Raw genomic sequence first — 17,843 nt, 5'->3', positions numbered from 1 at the left:
AAGCCGCCTCGGCGGGTGGAGGCCACGCGGTGCTGTACCCGCCCCCCCAACTCCCAGGGCCCCGGCTGGTTAGAGCCACCCCCCTCCCTCCCCTGGACCCACGCCAGCCTGGGGCCTGCTGCCGGTCCCTGGCCTTGCTGCGGGGACATCTCGGTGCTCAGCCAATGTTTGCCGAACTTGAATGAGAGAAGGGAAGAAGGAAAGGGGGTTGGGGGAGGTGAGGAGTCTCAGGCAGGCCACGCAGGGCAGGCCAATGCCGTCCCCGTGGACGAAAGTGCCGACTCCTTATTACAAGATGCGTTTGTGATTTCTGGCTTCGCCCGGGGATGTCTTTTCTCTTTATACGTGTTTTTATTTTGATTTTATTTTAAAAAAATGTTTCTTTACTCGCCGGTGGCGGAGGGGGCAGAGGGAGGAGAGAGCGAATCCCAAGCAGGCTCCGCACTGGTCCGAGCAGACTCAGCACAGAGCCCGACACGGGGCTCGATTCCGCGAACTGTGAGATCCCGACCTGAGCCGAAATCAAGAGTCAGAAGCTTCACCGACTGAGCCACCGAGGCGCCGCTCTTTTCATATGTTTTTTTTTTTGTTTTGTTTTTTTTAATTTTTTTTTTTCAACGTTTATTTATTTTTGGGACAGAGAGAGACAGAGCATGAACGGGGGAGGGGCAGAGAGAGAGGGAGACACAGAATCGGAAACAGGCTCCAGGCTCTGAGCCATCAGCCCAGAGCCCGACGCGGGGCTCGAACTCACGGACCACGAGATCGTGACCTGAGCTGAAATCGGGCGCTTAACCGACTGCGCCACCCAGGCGCCCCTCATATGTTTTTTTAAAAAAACTTTTAACCGAGTTCATTTATTTTGGGGCAGGACGTACGTGCCGGTGGTACATGTGGGGTCTACAGTGAAAAAACATTCTCCCTGCCCCTTCCTGACCTGGCTTTCCTTCCCGGGAGGACCAACGTTCCTGGTTTCTTGAGAAGCTCCCAGAAATATTCTGGGCTCCAGACATCTTGGCCATCTTCTCCTCTTTGTGGGGGGTGGTTCACTACCCACTCCTCCAGCCAGAAAGCTTTGCTCGAGGGGAGGGGAGAGGAGGGAATATTGCGAGTTCATTAAACGTGCGGTGGACGGTGAGTGCTTCGGGGCACGTATATCCTACAGGAACCACCACGCCTCCTTCCCCCTGGGAAGGCAGGGTGGCTCTGTGGGCAGGCCCCAAAGAAGGTCGTCCTCTTCGCAAGGATGCCGCCCTGTTGCTTCTGCTTCGACTCGGAAGGGAGCTGGGTCTGCCTCTCTTCTCGGGGTCATCAGTTATGCTCTCCTTTCTGTGCAGACAGCCGGGTCTCTGGAGCTGCCTGACCCCTCTCCTGCTTGCCCCGTCCCTTTCTTTGAAAGAGAGAGCAGCTTATGAGAAAGTCCCCCACCTGAGGCAGGGGCATTAAGGTCAGGACAACGAGAGAACACAGAACTGCTTCTTCTGGAGGCTGGATGGAACCTCACAGGTCCCCGGGCCTGGGACGCTGCACGTGAATAGATGTGCGCCTTTCTAAAGAGGGGCCCTGCGGCTTCTCATCATTTGAAAAAAAAAAAAAAAAAAAAGCCCTGAGCTGATCCAAAGAGCGGGGGAGGGGGGGGGGAGGAGTAGGAAGCATGACCTGAGTGGGAAGGGAAGGTTCTAGAATGTCTAATAAGTGGCCCTCAAATTGCTTGCAAAGCCCTGGAAAATAGTTCCCTCTGGATGCTAAACTAAGGAAGGGGCTCCCTGGAGGCCTGGGCGAAAAGGGAGGTCTCGGAGAGGTGGGTGGGATAAGAGGAGAAGCGCCGGGAACACCAAAAAGGAACCTGTGTGTGTGTAAGGCCTGAGTGTGTGTGTGTGTGTGTGTGTGTGTGTGTGTGTGGCTGGGTGAAGGTGTCAGAGGTTTGCAGTGACCTGTGTGAGATGGGGTGGGGCGGGTGTAGGAGGGTGAAGGAGGGCTGCACCCCTTGGGGTTCCTGTGTGCACCAAGGCGCCTTGGCGAGGGCGATTGTGTGTGTGTGTGTGTCTGTCTGTGCGTCTGTCTGTCTGTTGCCAAGACACCCACGGTGCCCCCCCCCCCAACCCCGCAGCGGGGGAGGGAGATCTTTATCTGGCCTCTAGGTGCTTTAGGAGTTTCAGAGTTTCTCATCAGCCTGATCTCTCCCTGCCCCCCCCCCGGCCCCCCGCCCCCCTGTCCCCACCCCAGGCCTTGCCCCCTCCATCCTCTCTGCACAGGAAGTGGGCTGGCCCTGGGGTTTTACTTCGCTGGCCTCATCAGCCAGCTGCTACCTGGGCGGCTGGGAGTCTGAGTCGGAGCAGGGCCCTGGGGAGATGGCTGTGGACCCAGCAGCAGAGAGATCCCGAGAGAGTGCGCCGCAACCCCATGTCTCAGCCAGGTGACTTTGCCCTCGCCCCTGCCCCCCTTCGGTTCCCGGGCACCCAGGGGCTCCCTCCCGGCCCTGCCGCCAGCCCCGGCTGGAAGTGAAGGTCTTGGGACAGCTTTCAGCTCTCACCTAGATGCCCCAGGACGTCATCTGCCCGGACTTCCATCTCACAGCCCTCCCAGCCATCCCTCCCCCCCCCCCCCCCCCAGCCTTATCTTGAAATCCCTCAGGAATGAGGCAGGTCCTGAGCTCATGGCTTTTGGCTTGAGGGGAAAAAAAAAAATGCTGGTCCCTAGTGCTGGGACCTACCTCTCCTGCCCGGCCCATCCCTGGGGACGCTGGGGCTGCTCTGGGGCACGGGGCCTTCCCACCCAGAGGGGTGAAGGAAAAGGCGGGAGGACTGGGAGAGGGGAGGCCTGCTGAGCCCCAGACAGAGGACAGCGGGATGTGGGGTGGGGGGGACAGGCGAGCCCCCTCCTCACAGCTATGGAAAGGCGCCCCCCGGGTGAAGTGCTCTCGAGGAGGCTGAGGGGCAGGAGAGGAGAGAGGGGGGCCTCTCTGAGACCTGGCCCTGAAGCGGTGTGGCCAGGGGAGCCCTGGGCGGGAGGCCAGACCTGCAGGTTTGAGTCCGGATTTGTCCCGCTCTTGGCCGTGTGAGAGGGCAGCTCAGTAGTGTCTCTGGGCACCTCTGGAGGGGCGGGCACCTCTCTCCTGCCCTGGGGAATGAGGCCTCCTGCCCTGAACTGTATTCGGAGCACCTCGGGGGTGGGGGAGCTGAGGGGCAGAGCCAGCTCTGAGGGTCCCCTTCCTAGCCCCACAGCCAGGGTCTAGAGCCCCAGGGGTTAAACAGCAAGAGGCAAGCCCCCTCCCCTCCCCCCACCGCCCCCCCCCCTCCGTGTGTGTGTGTGTGTGTGTGTGTGTGTGTGTGTGTGTGGCCAGGAGGACAAGGGAAGACAGAGCCCGTCAAGGTCAGTGGTCGGGCTACTGAGCTCCTTCCTCACATCCTCCCCCTCCCCCAAGCACCCCAAGTCCCGCAGCGTCAGCCCTGCGGGAACTCAGGCGGTAATGACCCATTCAACCCCTGGCTTCCCCCCGCCCCCCACCCCAACCCCTCCCACTCCGGCCTTGGCCTCCTCATCTGAGAAAAGGAGTCATAATGGTACCTTCTCCCGGGGTTGCTGTAAGGGCTAAATGAAGTGTCATCTGCTGAGTGCTGAGGACCGGGGCACAGAGTGAGAGCCGAGTATTAGTCACCATCGCCATCATCATCCCTGTCACCATCATGACCGTCATCACCATCATTGTCACCATCATTATCATCTCCTCGCCTGAAATCAGAGGACTGGCTTTGAGTCCAGCCCCTTGGGCAGTGCGGAGCTCAGTCTTGGTATCCATCAAAGGGGCGGGTGACGACAGCCACCTTCCCGGGCTGTGGTGGGGACCTATGAGTCAGTGTGGGTGTGGACAGCTTTGCAGTTGGGAAGGGCATGGTGCGTGGGTGTGCGTGGGAACCTAGGGCTAAGGGCGCTTGGGGCTCAGAGGTCCTACTTGCTTGCTCTCCCTGAGGCTGGGCCCGTGACCTTGAGCAGGTTCCTTAACCTCCCCGAGGCTCCTTTGAATGGGCTAGGAGCCCTCCTTGCCCCAAGCCCCTCTGGTGCCCCCCACGCATCCCCCCACCCGTGTGCTTTGCAACCTTGGAGAGTACACGCGCCCTTTCTGATGGGAGCAGTGGGGAGCTCATTCTAGATAATGCTTCTGCTCCTGCCGGCTCACCCCTGCTGGGGCTGTGGTTTGGCCTTGACCTTCCTGTGATCTTGTATGCCTTTGCCCTGACCCTCCTCCCCTCACCCTGGGGCTCCGTGCCAGGTCCTGTCTTGGGCATGGGGTTGCCTTGCTGGCTGGCACTGGCCGAGGGTGACACCCTCCAGGGGACTGACAGGGCCTGTGCCCAAGGCCACGATCGAGCGACTAGGGGGCACAGCAGGACTTGCTGGACCCCCTTAGGGTCCCAACCCTGTGCCCTGTGCTGTCGGGGGTTCCCAAGGAAAGAAGTAACCAGCCCCCACCCCCACTCCAGCTGGGAAGCCCACCCCACTAAGGGGACGGTGGGCCAAGCAAGGAGGAGCCCGTGGGCACCTCTCTGGGCTCCTTTTTGGACTCAGGCCGGAGACCTGACTGTGGGCCTGGGCCCCCTGCCGGACCCGGACTCCAGGGCAGGGAGGCTGTCGGCCTTACCTCTGGGACCAGTGCCCCGGACAGGGTCTGGGCAGGGACAGAGGATGTGAGAGAACAGGCCTTGGGGGTGAACGTGGCCGTGACATCCCAGTTCTGCCCCCTTCTGCGCGTGTGACCTTGGCGGGTTGAGGACCCGGAGCCTTAGTTTCCTCATCTGTGGGAGGGGCTAAGACAAGCACCCACCCCCAAGCTGCTGGGCAGATAAGATTATCTGACGTATGTAAAGCACTGGGTCCACGAGTATTGTGAGGTCATCAGTACGTGTCTTCGGTCGGTCGTGTGAACGGTCTCGGTGGGTGGGACAAGTTACCGGAGTCCCTGCCCGGGCCCTGTCCTGGCTCAGATTCCACAGCTGCCTCTTTTCCGCTCTATGGCCTTGGGCAAGTTGCTTCACCTCTCTGTGCCTCAGTTTCCTCACCTGAAAATGGAGATAATAAGGGTATCATCTGGTAGATGGCCTTATCGCTTCATTTAAAGAGTTGAAAACAGGGGCGCCTGGGTGGCACAGTCGGTTAAGCGTCCGACTTCAGCCAGGTCACGATCTCGCAGTCCGTGAGTTCGAGCCCCGCGTCAGGCTCTGGGCTGATGGCTCAAAGCCTGGAGCCTGTTTCCGATTCTGTGTCTCCCTCTCTCTCTGCCCCTCCCCCATTCATGCTCTGTCTCTCTCTGTCCCAAAAATAAATAAACATTGAAAAAAAAAAAATTAAAGAGTTGAAAACAGCCAGGCCTACAGGAGCCTCCCGATGAACGGGTTTTGGTGTGATTCAGGGGCAGCGGGGCACGGGGGGGGGGGGGGGGGGGGGGGCTCTAATCCCAGCTCTGTGCTGGCCTCGCTGTGTGGACTGGAGCAAGTCTTCCCTTTTTTTTTTGAGTCTCAGTTCCTCCAGCTTTTGAACAAGGGGTTGGGCTCGCTCAGAGGGCCCTTTCAGCTCTGACAACGTGTGGGGCTCTGAATCCCGGAAGGAAGGGAGTGTGTGGGCGGGGCCGAGGTACCAGCAGGTGCAAAGGCCCTGAGGCCGGACGGTGCTGGCTTGGTAGGGTCCAGCCCGCCGCCCAGAGTGGCGGGTGTTCACTTGTGTCTTCCCTTCTTCCTCCCTCCAGGGCTCCCTTCCCTAGCTCCCACGCATGGATGTGATGGCGGCTCCTGGTCTGCCCTGGTGTCTGTCCCTCCTTGTCCTCTTCCTGCCCCTGGGCATCCCTCGGGCATCCACAGCGGTGAACGGTGAGGACCCTGGCATCTGGATAGCCGTGCTTTCCTTGGGAAGGTGGCCAACAGCCGTCTGGAAGCCCTTTCAGGACCCCCCGCTTCTCAGCGGGGGCAAGAGGCCGGGAGGGAGGGAGGCGGGCGAGGGCGATGGGACCAGAGATCAGGCGTCCACCTTCTCCCTCGGTCCTTCTGTCCTGCTGTATCCACACGTCCCTCCACGCCAAAGGAAGACACGGGCTTTTCGTCCCTGCTCTGCCTCGGCCTGCCTCTGGGACCTTGCAGGCTCTGGGGCTCAGTTTTGTCCTCTCTGAAATGGATCCGCCCAGATCTTTTCTGCCCAGCAGGGTCGCCTACCTCCCCATCTGGCGGGCACAGGGTGCAGGGCGCAGGGTGGTAGTCCGGCCCCGGAGGCCACCCTGCAGCCGGCCACTCACGCCTCTTTTTGTCAGCAGACCCCTCCAAGCTCACGTGCTTCTACAACTCAAAAGCCAACATCTCCTGTGTCTGGAGCTGGGATGGGGACCTACAGGCCACATCCTGCAGGATCCACGCTAAGCCGGATCAACGGTGAGTGTCCTGCGAAACCACAGCATCTCGAGACGGGGGCGGGGGGCGGGGCAGGGTGGGTCTTCTAATCATTGCCATTTAGATGCTTGGAATGCCCTCCTTGTAGACGCCAAGATGTTATGCTTTGGGCATTTGGACTGATGGGACCCCCAGACCCCTGGCAGTGCATCAGGCTGGAAAAGCTAGGAGGCAGATGTTTAGACGCCTGAGACCAGGGCGGGCGTGAGGAACAGGGGTCCAGGCTGCAGTGCGGGGGCCAGGGATGGGCTGGACGACGTAGTCTGGGGACACAGAGCTGTAAGACCTGTTATGCCAAGGTTCCACTGGACTTGAGAAGCCAAGGGGGAGAAGGAAGGGGGCTCCCCAGGAGGAGTCAGCGAGGGGTTTCTGTGACCCAAACGTTCTGGGTGGCCGTGGCAAAGGTGACTCTGAGTGGGTGGTGATTCTACGGGGTTCCAAAGGCTCCATCAAGCCCCACAGGAAGATTCTGGAGGGCTTTCGGTGTGGAGGCCCCCTGCCCTAGAAGGTCACTGTGGCTACTGCGGGGCCGGGCTGGGGAGGGCTGGGGAAGGTGTCTACGACGGGAGGCGGAGCAGAATTCTGCCTCTGCCGAGGTTGGCACAGAGCCCCGCGCCGACCGGCCCTGCTGGATGGGGGACCGTCCCTAGGGCCGGCTCTGGGGGGCCCTCCTTCTGTCCTAAGGAGGTTCTTTTGCCTTGGAAGGTCTTGGAACAAATCCTGTGAGCTGCTTCCGATGGGATCGGCCTCCTGGGCCTGTTACCTGATCCTTGGATCCCCGGATGTGAGTAGTGGGAGCTAAGAGAGCCCGTGGGGAGGGCAAGTGCCCTCCCCGTTTTCCAAGCACCATCAGGTTAAATCTACTCTTAAGGGGCAGGAGAACGTGGAGATGGGCTCGCACAGCGCACAGGCTCTGGGTGCAGAGGCGTGGGTTTGAATCCGGATGCCCCTGCTGACCAGATGCATGACTTTGGGTTTCTCACCTGCAGCAAGAATCCACCGGAGGAGTGGCCAAGGCACCTGAGCATTTGTCTGCCCGCAGGGGATACTCACTACCTGGCCATTTCCTTCCCCAAAAGTCAGGGTGTGGGGGTGGGGAGAAATGGAGGAAGGGAGGCTTTCATACTCAAAGCTATTGTTCCAGATCTACGTTTCCGGGGGCGGTGGTGGGGGGGGGGGTTGGTTAACCTGCTTGCACACCTCTTGTGATGGGGAACTCCCTCCCCCACCCCTTGCAGACTCAGAGTCTGACTTCGGCTGACACCGTGGACATGAGGGTGATGTGCCACGAAGGGGAGAGGTGGAGGGTGCTGATGACCCAGAAATTCAAGCCCTTTGAGAACCGTGAGTGAAGAATCTGGAAGCAGGGGGGAGCGGGGGGACGGGTACTGGGGCGGACTGGGAACCTCCTTCCCTGTCTTTCCCTTGGGGGATCCTGCCTGTCAGTCTCTCTCCACACCCGCGTGCGAGCTGTCACTGCCTGCCGCCCTCGGGATGCAGTCCCGATTCCTTACCCTGCTTTTTGAGGCTCAGGATCTGGCCCTGGCTTCCCAATCTAGGACTCCTCCTCTTGTGGCCTGTGTTCCTGCCACGAGCAAAGTCCAGCTCTCCGAATTCAGCGTGCCCCTCCGTGCCTCTGAGCCCTTGCACGTGCGGGTGCCACAGCCCGCAAGGCTCTTCCCACCAGGAAAGTTCCCACTCACCCTTCAGGGCTCAGGGGAGAGTCACCTCCTCCAGGAGGCCTTCCCAGACTCTCCCAGCCCTTTGTGCCTCCTCCTTCAGGGTGTTTAGCTCCTGGGTCCTCACTGCCTGATCAGGGGACTGTTCCCCTCACTGGGCTGTGAGCTCCTGAGGGCGGAGTGTTTGTGATGCCTCTGTCTCCACTCCAAGTACTCAGCACCAGGCCTCATCTGGGCAGTGCTCCGGGAAGGTTTGTTGAATGACTGGGTGTCCAACTCCAGCCGCAGACCATGGAGGGGCCGTCTCTAAGGAAGAGAGGGCGAGAGCTAGGCAGCTCTCTCTCTCTCTCTTTTTTAATGTTTATTTTTGAGACAGAGAGAGCGAGCGCGCATGAGTGGGGGGCGGGTAGAGGGAGAGGGCGACCACGGAATCCCAGCACATCTTGGTTTTATCACCTCAGCATCGTGTCCCGACGTCCCCCAAGCTCACTCTCCCTTCCTGTCTCCCTCTGTCCCTCTCTTGCTTCCAGTTCGCCTGATGGCCCCCGACTCCCTCCAAGTCACCCACGTAGGGACCCACAGATGCAACATAACCTGGAAAGTCCGCCAATCCTCCCACTACATTGAAAGATACCTGGCGTTTGAGGCCCGGAAAAGGTCCCCAGGCCACAGCTGGGAGGTGAGTGCACGGCCCAGTCCCGACCTGCCCTGATTCCTCCTTCCTGCCCTGGTCACCCTGTCCATCCTTCATCTCAGCCAAGCCACGGCGGCCCCGAGGCTATTGCCAGCTCCGATCCCCCCCCCCGCCTCCATGTGCCCCCTGACAATCCAGAGCTTCCAGCTGGTGGCAGATGCCGGGCTGGCACCAGGACAAGGTCTTACCTAGCCAAGAGGCCGGTGACTGTCCTCTCCGGGAGATTTCAGAGACCCCGGGAAGCCACCTTTCCGTTCTTCAAATCCGGTGTGGTCAGCATCCACTGGGGTCGATCGCCTATCCATTCACTTACCCGCTCCCTCATTGGCTCGCTCACTCAGCAAACACTGAGTACTTACTATGCTCCCGGGGGGGGCAAAGAGGGATCCAGAGGTGGGCGGGGTCCCTGGGAAAATCCTCATTCTGGGCGCATGGAAAATAGACTGCAGCAGAGTTTGGGTGGGAGCAGGGAGACCAGCCCCTGCCTGAGATGGGGGAAGGAGAGGAGAGAAGGGGAAGGGTCCAGAATAGGTTCCGTAGGGGGAACCAGCTGATGGGCGGCAGGCTTTGTGGGTGGAGGCTGAGTGAGAGGGAGGGGTTCGGGATGAGCTTGGGGTTGGGGCCTCAGCACTGGGGAGTCAGGGAGCCTTCTGGTAGGACTGGGTGAGGGGGCATGGAGGCTGGAGGCGAGGAAGGAAGGAGCTCCTTGCTCAGCCCCCCAGGCAGCCCTGCTGTGGGAGGTGAGGAAGGCTGTGGGGACCCCTCTGCTCTGACAGCCCCCACCCCTGCCTGTCTCTGCCCCAGGAGGCCTCCCTGCTGACCCTCGCGCAGAACCAGCAATGGATTTGCCTGGAGACCCTCACTCCAGACACCCTGTATGAACTTCAAGTACGGGTCAGGCCCCAGCTGGGCAAAAACAAGGCTTGGAGCCCCTGGAGCCAGCCCCTGGCCTTCAGGACGAGGCCCGCAGGTACCAGTGGGCAGAAGGGGTGGGACAGAGCTCAGGCAGGAGAGGGGCTGGCTAGGGTGTGATCCGAGGGCAGCTGGCGGGGGAGGCCTTGGACGGGGTCCAGGGCTCGGCCCCAGCAGCGGCAGGGGGATGCTGGAGGGACCTGGGCGATGGGGGCCCTTCTCTAACCCCTCTCCCTGCTTCTCCTCCCACCCCCGGGCAGCCCCAGGGAAGGAGGCTGTGCCCTTTCCTTGGCTGGGCCACATCATCATGGGCATCAGCAGTGCCTTTGGCTTCATCATCTCGGTCTACTTGCTGGCCAACTGCCGGTACATCGGGCCATGGTAAGCGCTCTCCCTTCCTGCTCCTTTGTGCTCTCCTCTGACACACGCACCCCTTGCCGGGTCAGGCTCTAGGCTGAGCCCCCCGCCCTGCTCCGACACGCTGGTGCTCCCTCTGCCCTCCCGAGAGTCCCCCCTGCCTAACACCTGGCTTTGCCCTGCCACCCACCCCCAAAGATGGAACCCCGTGGAACCGGCCTCAGGGGATCCGAGGAAGGAGAGCCCCATGGCAACCCTGCCCCGAGCGTTACTCTCAGGAGCTGAGTGTGTGTGTGTGCGTGTGTGTGTGCGCGCACATGCCGGCTGTCTGCGCGTGTGTCCTCACGGGTCTCTCTAGGTCCGGGCACGCGTTGGTGTATTTCTTTATTTCTTGAGCCCCAGCTCAGTGCCAGGCCTGGGGCGGAGTGCTGGGAATGCAGGGGCAGGCCACACGCATGCAATCTGGAGCCCACAGACCCACGGGAGAAGGCAGACGGTTATTAATCACACACGAGTACAATGACACACCACAAGGAGGATGGCAGAGGAAGACGTTCGATGTATTGGAAACAGACAACAGGGAGAGGAACCTTGGCCGAGGGGTGGCTGGCAGGAGCTTCTCCAAGGAAGTGATGGGTCCCTGGAAATCTGAAGGAAGAGCTAAGCAGGCAGGGTGGAGGGGGTTGGGGAGCGCATCCCAAACAGAAGAAACCGGGTGCGCAGAGACCCTACGTGAAGGGGGTGGAGGAGAGGGCTGACCTGACATCTGTGGGGCAGACGGGCTTTCTGGGGCCTTGGGGCTCTGACTACATTTTGAAGCAGGTGCCTACAGATACTGGGGCATTCTGCTTGGCAGGCCGAGCACGGGCTGGAAGTCGGCCCCCACTCACTACCCTCCTAGAACCGGGTGCCCTTGGGCAGTGCACAACCTGAACCACCATCCATGACAGCCTGGACTAGGAGACCCACGATCTGGCCTCTCTCCTGCCTCCTTCCTCCTGGTTCACTCTACTCCCGACGCCTGGCTGTGTGTGGTCCCTGACCAGTCTGGCTCACGTGCCCCCCACCCCCCAGACCCCCGCCAGCCCTACATTTTCTCTTTCACAGCCCGCTGCTTTCTGTTTGCATAGAATGCATGATAATGTCGCACACTTGGTTCGTGTCTGTCTCTTCTTAAGATCGGGGGCCTTCTCTGTTTGCCATTCTTGTGTCCCCTCCCTTACTGGGCATTCCCTTGATACTGATCAAATGAATGAATGTGGAGGGGTTCGGTACCCTCCCTTCAGGGCCGTGGGGGGCTGGCCGGACACCATGGCCCCCTTCCCTTCTCATCCACCTTCCCTCCCTCCCTCTCTCCTGTTCAGGCTGAAGAAGGTTCTGAAATGCCACATCCCAGATCCCTCAGAATTCTTCTCCCAGCTGAAGTCAGTGCATGGAGGAGATTTCCAGGTAGGACTCTGGAGGTGGAGGCCAGAAGCAGGCACGGCCGGCTTGGGCTGGCCAGAGAGCGGCCAGAGGTGTGAGTGGGTTTGCGCTTTGCGAAAGGAGACAAAATAAGGAAGGGAGTAGCCTCCGGGGTGGGGGTGGGCCCCTTTCCCCAGCTTCTCAGGCTGAATGGCACCTCCCGTCTGAGCCAGACTTACTGGGTTCTGATCCCGGCTCCGCCCCTTCTTGGCTGTGTGATGTTTGGTAAGTTAGAGGACTTCTCTGTGCTCCGTTTCCTCGCCTGTAAAAAGGGGAGGGAAAGAGTGTTACCAGGCGTATGGACCCGAGAACACTGCCTGGGACACAGTAAGTGCTCGAGGGGCCCTAGCGGGAGTTACTGTCACCAGTCTGTCCACCGAGCGGGGCTCGCCAGGTACAAATTCTCCCGACCCCAGCACTTGGGCAGACCTTCTTCGTGGGCGCAGGGCTTCCTCTGACCCTGCGCAAAGCCCCGAGCAGGCTCCCTGCCTCGTCCCCGGTGCTAACAAGTCCTCCAGCCACACCTTGTCACTTGAGACACAGATTCACGGTTAAAGCGCGGGACCCCGAGAGTAGTAACACTCTGAACCCCATTTCAACCTCAGTCGCCTCCCCTCCCCGAGCCCACACTTGCTTCAGGAAGGAAGTGTCAAGGGAGGTGGGGGATGCGGTGGGCTGCTTCTGTCACCCTCCCCTCCCCAGGCTCTCTAGATTCGGTGGGGGGTGGAAGGCGATCCGGAGGAGCCCCGAGGGGCCGGGAAGCCACGCTGGGCCCGAGCTATCAAGAGCCGGAGTTCTCTGTTACCGGGGATCAGGGCCCCTTCTGGAATTCTTTGGAAAACTCCCAAGACCGGGGATTGCTAACCTACGGTTCTTTTGATGTGCAGCAATGCATCTCCTTAAAATTCTTTCTAAAGCCCTAAGGGTCGTGAGCTCCCCGTCAACAGAGGCATTCATGCAAGCCTTGGCTGACTATCTAGGTTCTAAGGGACTAGGACCTTCCGGGTGGGAGTGAGCTCCTTCCCGGAGGGGTGCAAACCACCCCATCTTCCCATGAGGGCATCCCCAGGCCTAGATGCCTGCCCCCTGCCCTCGGGTGTGGAGGGGGGTATCCCAAGGAGGCCCTGGGGAGGCACGATGTGCTCGGGGGTTGGGACTGGCCAAGAGGGACCCCATCCTCTCCTCTGTGTCGGGGTGGGAGGCCCGCTCCTCTCTCTCTACCCCAGGACCTCCGGCGACAGGGCCACAAGGCCCGCTGCCCTGTCCACGGGATCTGGGAGTGTGTGTGCCAGTGTGTGAGCGTGCGAGAGGGGGAGAGAAGATTCTCCTTGCGCCCTCCCCTCCCCCCCCCCCCCCACTTCAGGGCACTGTGGACGGAGGCCCTGGGCCCAGGGAGTGGCTGACCACACACACCTCCGAGGGGGGCCGGCCAGGCCCTGGCACACGGGTGCTGGTCACGGGACTGGCCTCTGCTTCCTCTGGCTGCTGCAGGGCCCTGGCCTCCTCCATGGCCTCTTCTCGCGACAGACCCTGCCCAGCCCCCCACCCCCCGCCCCACCCTGCACTCTTTCCCTCTACCCAGACCTGCTGGGCACAGGGGTGTTGGAGGAACCCATCAGACCCAGGCCTGTACTCAGGGGACCACAGTCCGGCTGCTGAGGGCTCCCAGGACAGGGGGCTTGTTGAGGTTCTCAAAAAACCCACTTGAAGCCCCCATCGTGCCCGCCCGCCCGAGGGATCTGTTGTCCCTCACACCCCGGGTGGTGGCCTGCATTTCACCCTGTGCTAGGAATTCCCACCTTCATTTTCTTCTTTGACAACTTCCTGCCACCCCCCCCCCCAACTCCCCCCCCCCCCCCCCCCCCCCCCCCCCCCCCCCCCCCGCCAAGGAAGTTGGGAAAGAGGTGGCTCACTGTTGTGGAATGGAGGCTCAGAGAGGTGCAGTGACCCGCCCCCGGGGTCGCACAGCTAGCGAGGGGGCCGGGGCCCAGACTGGAACGTGGTTCTCCCTCTCTTGCCAGGGCCCTCCGGATCCCAGAGCCAAGTAGGAAGGGCTCAGGCGGGCACTTTCTTCTCTCCGTGGATGGAGGGCACGGGAGGTGGGGGCTCCACGGCGCTGGGAGGGAGAGGAGAATTGCGGGGCCATCAGGTCCCCCCGCCAGAGAGTTTTTTTTTTTTTTTTCCACGGCGCCCGGGGCCACTGGCTGTGTGATCGGCCCCGGGGCACGTCCCCTCTCTGTGCATCTGTGACGTGAACGAGATGTGCTCCAGGGCCCTTTCCGCTTCCAACGCGGGTTGGTTGATTCTCACACCGGTGCCGGCCCCCACCAGACACACAGAGGATTTTACCCTGTGCCCGGTGCCTAGATCAGCGCCAGGCTTCACAGCAGGTGCCCCAGAGACAGTCGCGCGCGGAGACAACGCATCCCCCGGGCGCCTGCAGCAAGCACACTCCCTGGGCTGACCCAGCGCGTTCCCCAAGCCAGTTGGCGGGCGGGCAGTCAGGGAGGCCTTCCTGGAGGTGGCCGCCCTGCGTCGCCGGTAGCTAGAGGAGTTGTGGCTGAGAGTCCGGAGGAGGCGTCCCACTCACCTCCCCGCTGCTCTTTCTCCTGGCAGAAGTGGCTCTCCTCTCCCTTCCCCTCGTCGTCCTTCAGCCCCAACACGCCGGCACCCGAGATCTCCCCGCTGGAGGTGCTGGACAGGGACGCCAAGGCTACACAGTTGCTCCTGCGACAGCAGGAGAAGGTGCCCTCCTCGCCCTCAGCCGAGACCAGCGGCCACTCGCTGACCAGCTGCTTCACCAATCAGGGCTATTTCTTCTTCCACCTCCCGGACGCTCTGGAGATCGAGGCCTGCCAGGTGTACTTCACCTATGACCCCTGCACGGAAGAGGCCGATGAGGCCGGGCCCGGGGCGCCTGCGGGGTCTCTCCTGCCACCCCTGCTGCCCCCGCCCGGGGAGGAAGACGCCTACTGCACCTTCCTCCTCGGCGGCCCGGGCCCCCCAAACACGGCCCCGGGGGCACTGGAGCCCATGACAAGAAGCTGGCCCCCTCCCTGCAGGAGGGAGCTCCCAGAGACTGGGCCCCCCGGCCCCCGATGTCTCCCCCGCCAGGGGCACCTGAGCCGGTGGACATCCAGCCACCCCTGGAGGGCTCCGTGGAAGGAGCAAGAGAGGAGGTGCCGGGCCCGGGCCCTGGCCCTGGGGAGGGGGTCAGGGTCAGCTTCCCCTGGGCCAGCCCTCCTGGGCAAGGCCAGCTCAGAGCCCCTGCCTCCTGCCTGACCCTGAACACCGATGCCTACCTGTCCCTCCAGGAGCTGCAGGATCATCAGGACCCGGCTCGCTCGGGGTAGACGGGCGACCCGGCGGGTCACTGCCCACCGTGGTGCCCGACCCAGTTGAGGGCTCGCTGTCCTCAAGGCTTGTCCACTGCCGAGTCACCCGGTTTCTAGCCGTGCCCCGGACGTCTCTGCCCAGAGGGGCCCCCACCCAACCTAGCACACTTGGCCGTTCATTTCCAAAGACCTCAGTTGCTGCTTCCTGGTCCTATCGCCCAAGTGCAGAGTGGGGGGGGTGGGGGCACCGTGACTCCCCCACTCCCTCATCAGTCACGGAGCCCCATGGCTTTTGTCCCTGAAGCATCCCTCCTCTTCAGCCCTGCAAGCACTCTTGGGGGAGCGTTCTCGGGCTCTCCAGGGGTCTTCTCCGCAGGCTTCCTGCCCCATCTCCCCCCCTCCCCCCCTCCCCCGCAGGGCAATGAGAACAATGAGAACGCTCTTTCCAGAACAGAAATATGGTTAAGCTGCCTCCCCCCGGTTAAATCCCTGCCATGCCTCCTCACTGCCCTCCGCTTCACTTCTTGGCCTGGCCCCTGCTCCTCCAGCATCGTGTTGGGACATTCCCTTCTGGAACCCTCCTCCTGAGCCACCAGAAGCTCCCTCCTGCCCCCACACCTTGGCGCATGCTGTTCCCCGGTGGCCTCAGTGCCTCCCTCATCTAGGGGACAAACCCCCCTTATCCCTCAAGTGTCAGGTCCGCTTCCCTTGGAAGGAAACACCGCTTCCATTCATGTGCCCAGGCTTCACGATTCAGTGCTGGAGGGACAGTTCTCGGGGTCACGGGATGGCTAGACCCAGCGGCTCTGTCACTTCGCCCTTGGGATCTCTCATGACCTCAGCATGCTTCGCTGCTGTGTCCTTACCACCGTATGGACACAAATCCCCCGGGGGGAGGGTGGGGGGAGAGGAGGGGACACTGGCTGGATGTTTCCATGGAGGTTTCACAGACTCCTAGGGCATGCTGCTGGAAAGTGAACCTCCTGTCAGTGGCAGGTTCCGATGCTGTCCCAGGGAGCCCAGATCTGGGCCCCTGCCACTCCACCCTCTACTGGAGGGACCTCTTCCGTGGCTCCGGGGCTGGCACACCGCCTCCAGAAGCGCAACTCCGTTCACCGCACTTGACACGGGGTACCTGGCACCCCACCGTATCCCCCGGATGAGATAATGAACCGTCTGGAACCGTCTTGCTCGCACTCCCTGTGCCCGGCTGCCTTCACATAGGGGGCGTCATCCACCGCACAGAGCACCCCCGGCGCCTTGACCCGTGTGAGGTCAAGACTCAGAGAGGCAAAGCCCCATGCCCGCTAGGCTCCAGCACGCCCATTCCAGCAAGAGGCTCATCCCCTTTACAATGGCAATCCTCCCCGCCCCCCCCCCCCCAACGCAAACACACAGACACACCCAGAGCTGGCCCCTTCCTTCTTGGTGCTCCCCACCACCTCTCCATCTCTCTTCCCTTTTGTCTCTGGCACTGGTCACACCTGCGACGTCTGTCACAATCTTGCTCCCATACTACCAACCACAGCCAGGATAGGACTTCGTCCAAGCTCAGCGGGGGACCGGACAGGTCCTCTATTTATAGGCCCTGCTCCTCCCTGATTGGGCACTTGACACAAGCCCACCCATAGGCTGACAAGCAGCCTATGAGCTGGCTCAGAAAATAAGCTCTGCCCAATCAGAGAGGCGGGGCCCGAACCGGCCAATCAGGTTACTCTCCGTCTCGAGAGGGTGCACTCAGGGAGGGAGGCACCTGGGAGCACGTCCTTGCGGAAAAGGCGCCCTCGGAGAAGGCGGCGGAGGACTTTCGTCCTGTATAGAGGACAGCGCCGGGCTCTGTTAACAGAGACTCTTGCTGCCAAGAAGGCTGCTGACTGTTCAGTCAAGATTCTTGTTTTCCTTAGAAAACAAGAATACACTCCCCTTTCCCGAGGTTGTCTGAGTCTTGGATCCTTCCCACGGAAGAGCTTCATTACCTGGCCAGCTCACGTCCCACCTCCTACCATGTGATGCCATGTGTTCTGGGCCACAGAGCTCCTCGGTCCTGATCTGAGCCTCAGACCCGAGCTCGTGCCCAGACCCTTGCGCTGTGTCCCGAGACCAACCGAGAGGCCGCTCTGCAAGCCAGGTTCCACTTTGAAGCGTTCTTGGGACGGTTACATTTCTCATTTGTAGTGTATGTATCAGTGACCTGCGTGTGCCATCTCTGTTACTGTGTACCTGATATTCTCCTGTAACACCACTCCACTCACTATTTTGTTTACTTGTATTTAAAGACAAATCGTCCTGATGCTTCCGTGAATGGAGACACCGGTATTCTCTGTAAATAAAAGGGAACTCTAAAAAGTAAATACGATAAAACAAAATGTCTCCATCTGTTGCCAGCTGGAAATCCGCTTTCTTGGTTTAAAGAGGAGATTAGCGGACCGCCTGGGTGGCTCAGTCGAGCGACGGACTTCACCTCAGGTCATGATCTCGCGGTTCACGAGTTCGAGCCCCCGAGTCCCGCATGGGGCTCTGTGCCGACAGCTCGGAGCCTGGACCCTGCTTCGGGCTCTGTGTTTCCGTCTCTCTCTCTCTCTCTCTGCCTCTCTCCCACTCACGCTCTATCAAAAATAAATTAAAAAAACAAAAACACTAAAAAACGTTTTTAAAGAGGAGATTGGCAAGTGTTGGGAGGCTGTTGAAGACATGCCAGCACCAAACAGTGAGAAAGCAAAAAGATTATAAAAGGAATATCATTTTCACTAATAGGAGTCAGGTTTCTCTTATTCTGTGTCTAGGCACCTTCTGACATGGTCTCATGGGAAAATAAAAATAAAATATCATAATAATATGACTAATATGTACATTTAATGTAATATAAAGTAATATAATATAAACTGAATATAATAAATGTAAATAAAGTTATATATATATAATTTTTTTCCCTTTCAGTGCCTTTGACTCTGAACAGTTGGACCAGATCACA

The 17,843-nt window shown here is 60.4% G+C and overlaps 2 protein-coding genes across 2 annotated transcripts; one reads left to right on the top strand and one right to left on the bottom strand.

Moving 5' to 3' along the window:
- Window positions 1-827: 827 nt before the first annotated feature.
- LOC123590065 lies at window positions 828-5,069 on the bottom strand. Its single transcript, XM_045462878.1, has 3 exons — window positions 4,640-5,069; window positions 3,568-3,732; window positions 828-1,390 (listed from the first exon to the last, which is right to left on the bottom strand). The coding sequence occupies exons 1-3, from the start codon at window positions 4,791-4,793 to the stop codon at window positions 1,050-1,052; spliced, it is 660 nt and encodes a 219-aa protein (XP_045318834.1). The 5' UTR covers window positions 4,794-5,069; the 3' UTR covers window positions 828-1,049.
- IL2RB (interleukin 2 receptor subunit beta) lies at window positions 2,285-15,943 on the top strand. The gene is given in 11 exon segments (XM_045462877.1): window positions 2,285-2,416; window positions 5,741-5,861; window positions 6,299-6,413; window positions 7,137-7,215; window positions 7,670-7,775; window positions 8,641-8,789; window positions 9,609-9,774; window positions 9,977-10,097; window positions 11,438-11,522; window positions 14,154-14,547; window positions 14,550-15,943. Coding segments are annotated over 10 exon segments (1,653 nt in total). The 5' UTR covers window positions 2,285-2,416; window positions 5,741-5,764; the 3' UTR covers window positions 14,891-15,943.
- Window positions 15,944-17,843: the final 1,900 nt, after the last annotated feature.

This window comes from Leopardus geoffroyi, chromosome B4 (genome assembly GCF_018350155.1).
Source record: "Leopardus geoffroyi isolate Oge1 chromosome B4, O.geoffroyi_Oge1_pat1.0, whole genome shotgun sequence".
Taxonomy (NCBI): Eukaryota; Metazoa; Chordata; class Mammalia; order Carnivora; family Felidae; genus Leopardus; species Leopardus geoffroyi.
Note: the sequence above shows the minus strand (reverse complement) of the source record. Positions and strands in the feature narration are given on the sequence as shown.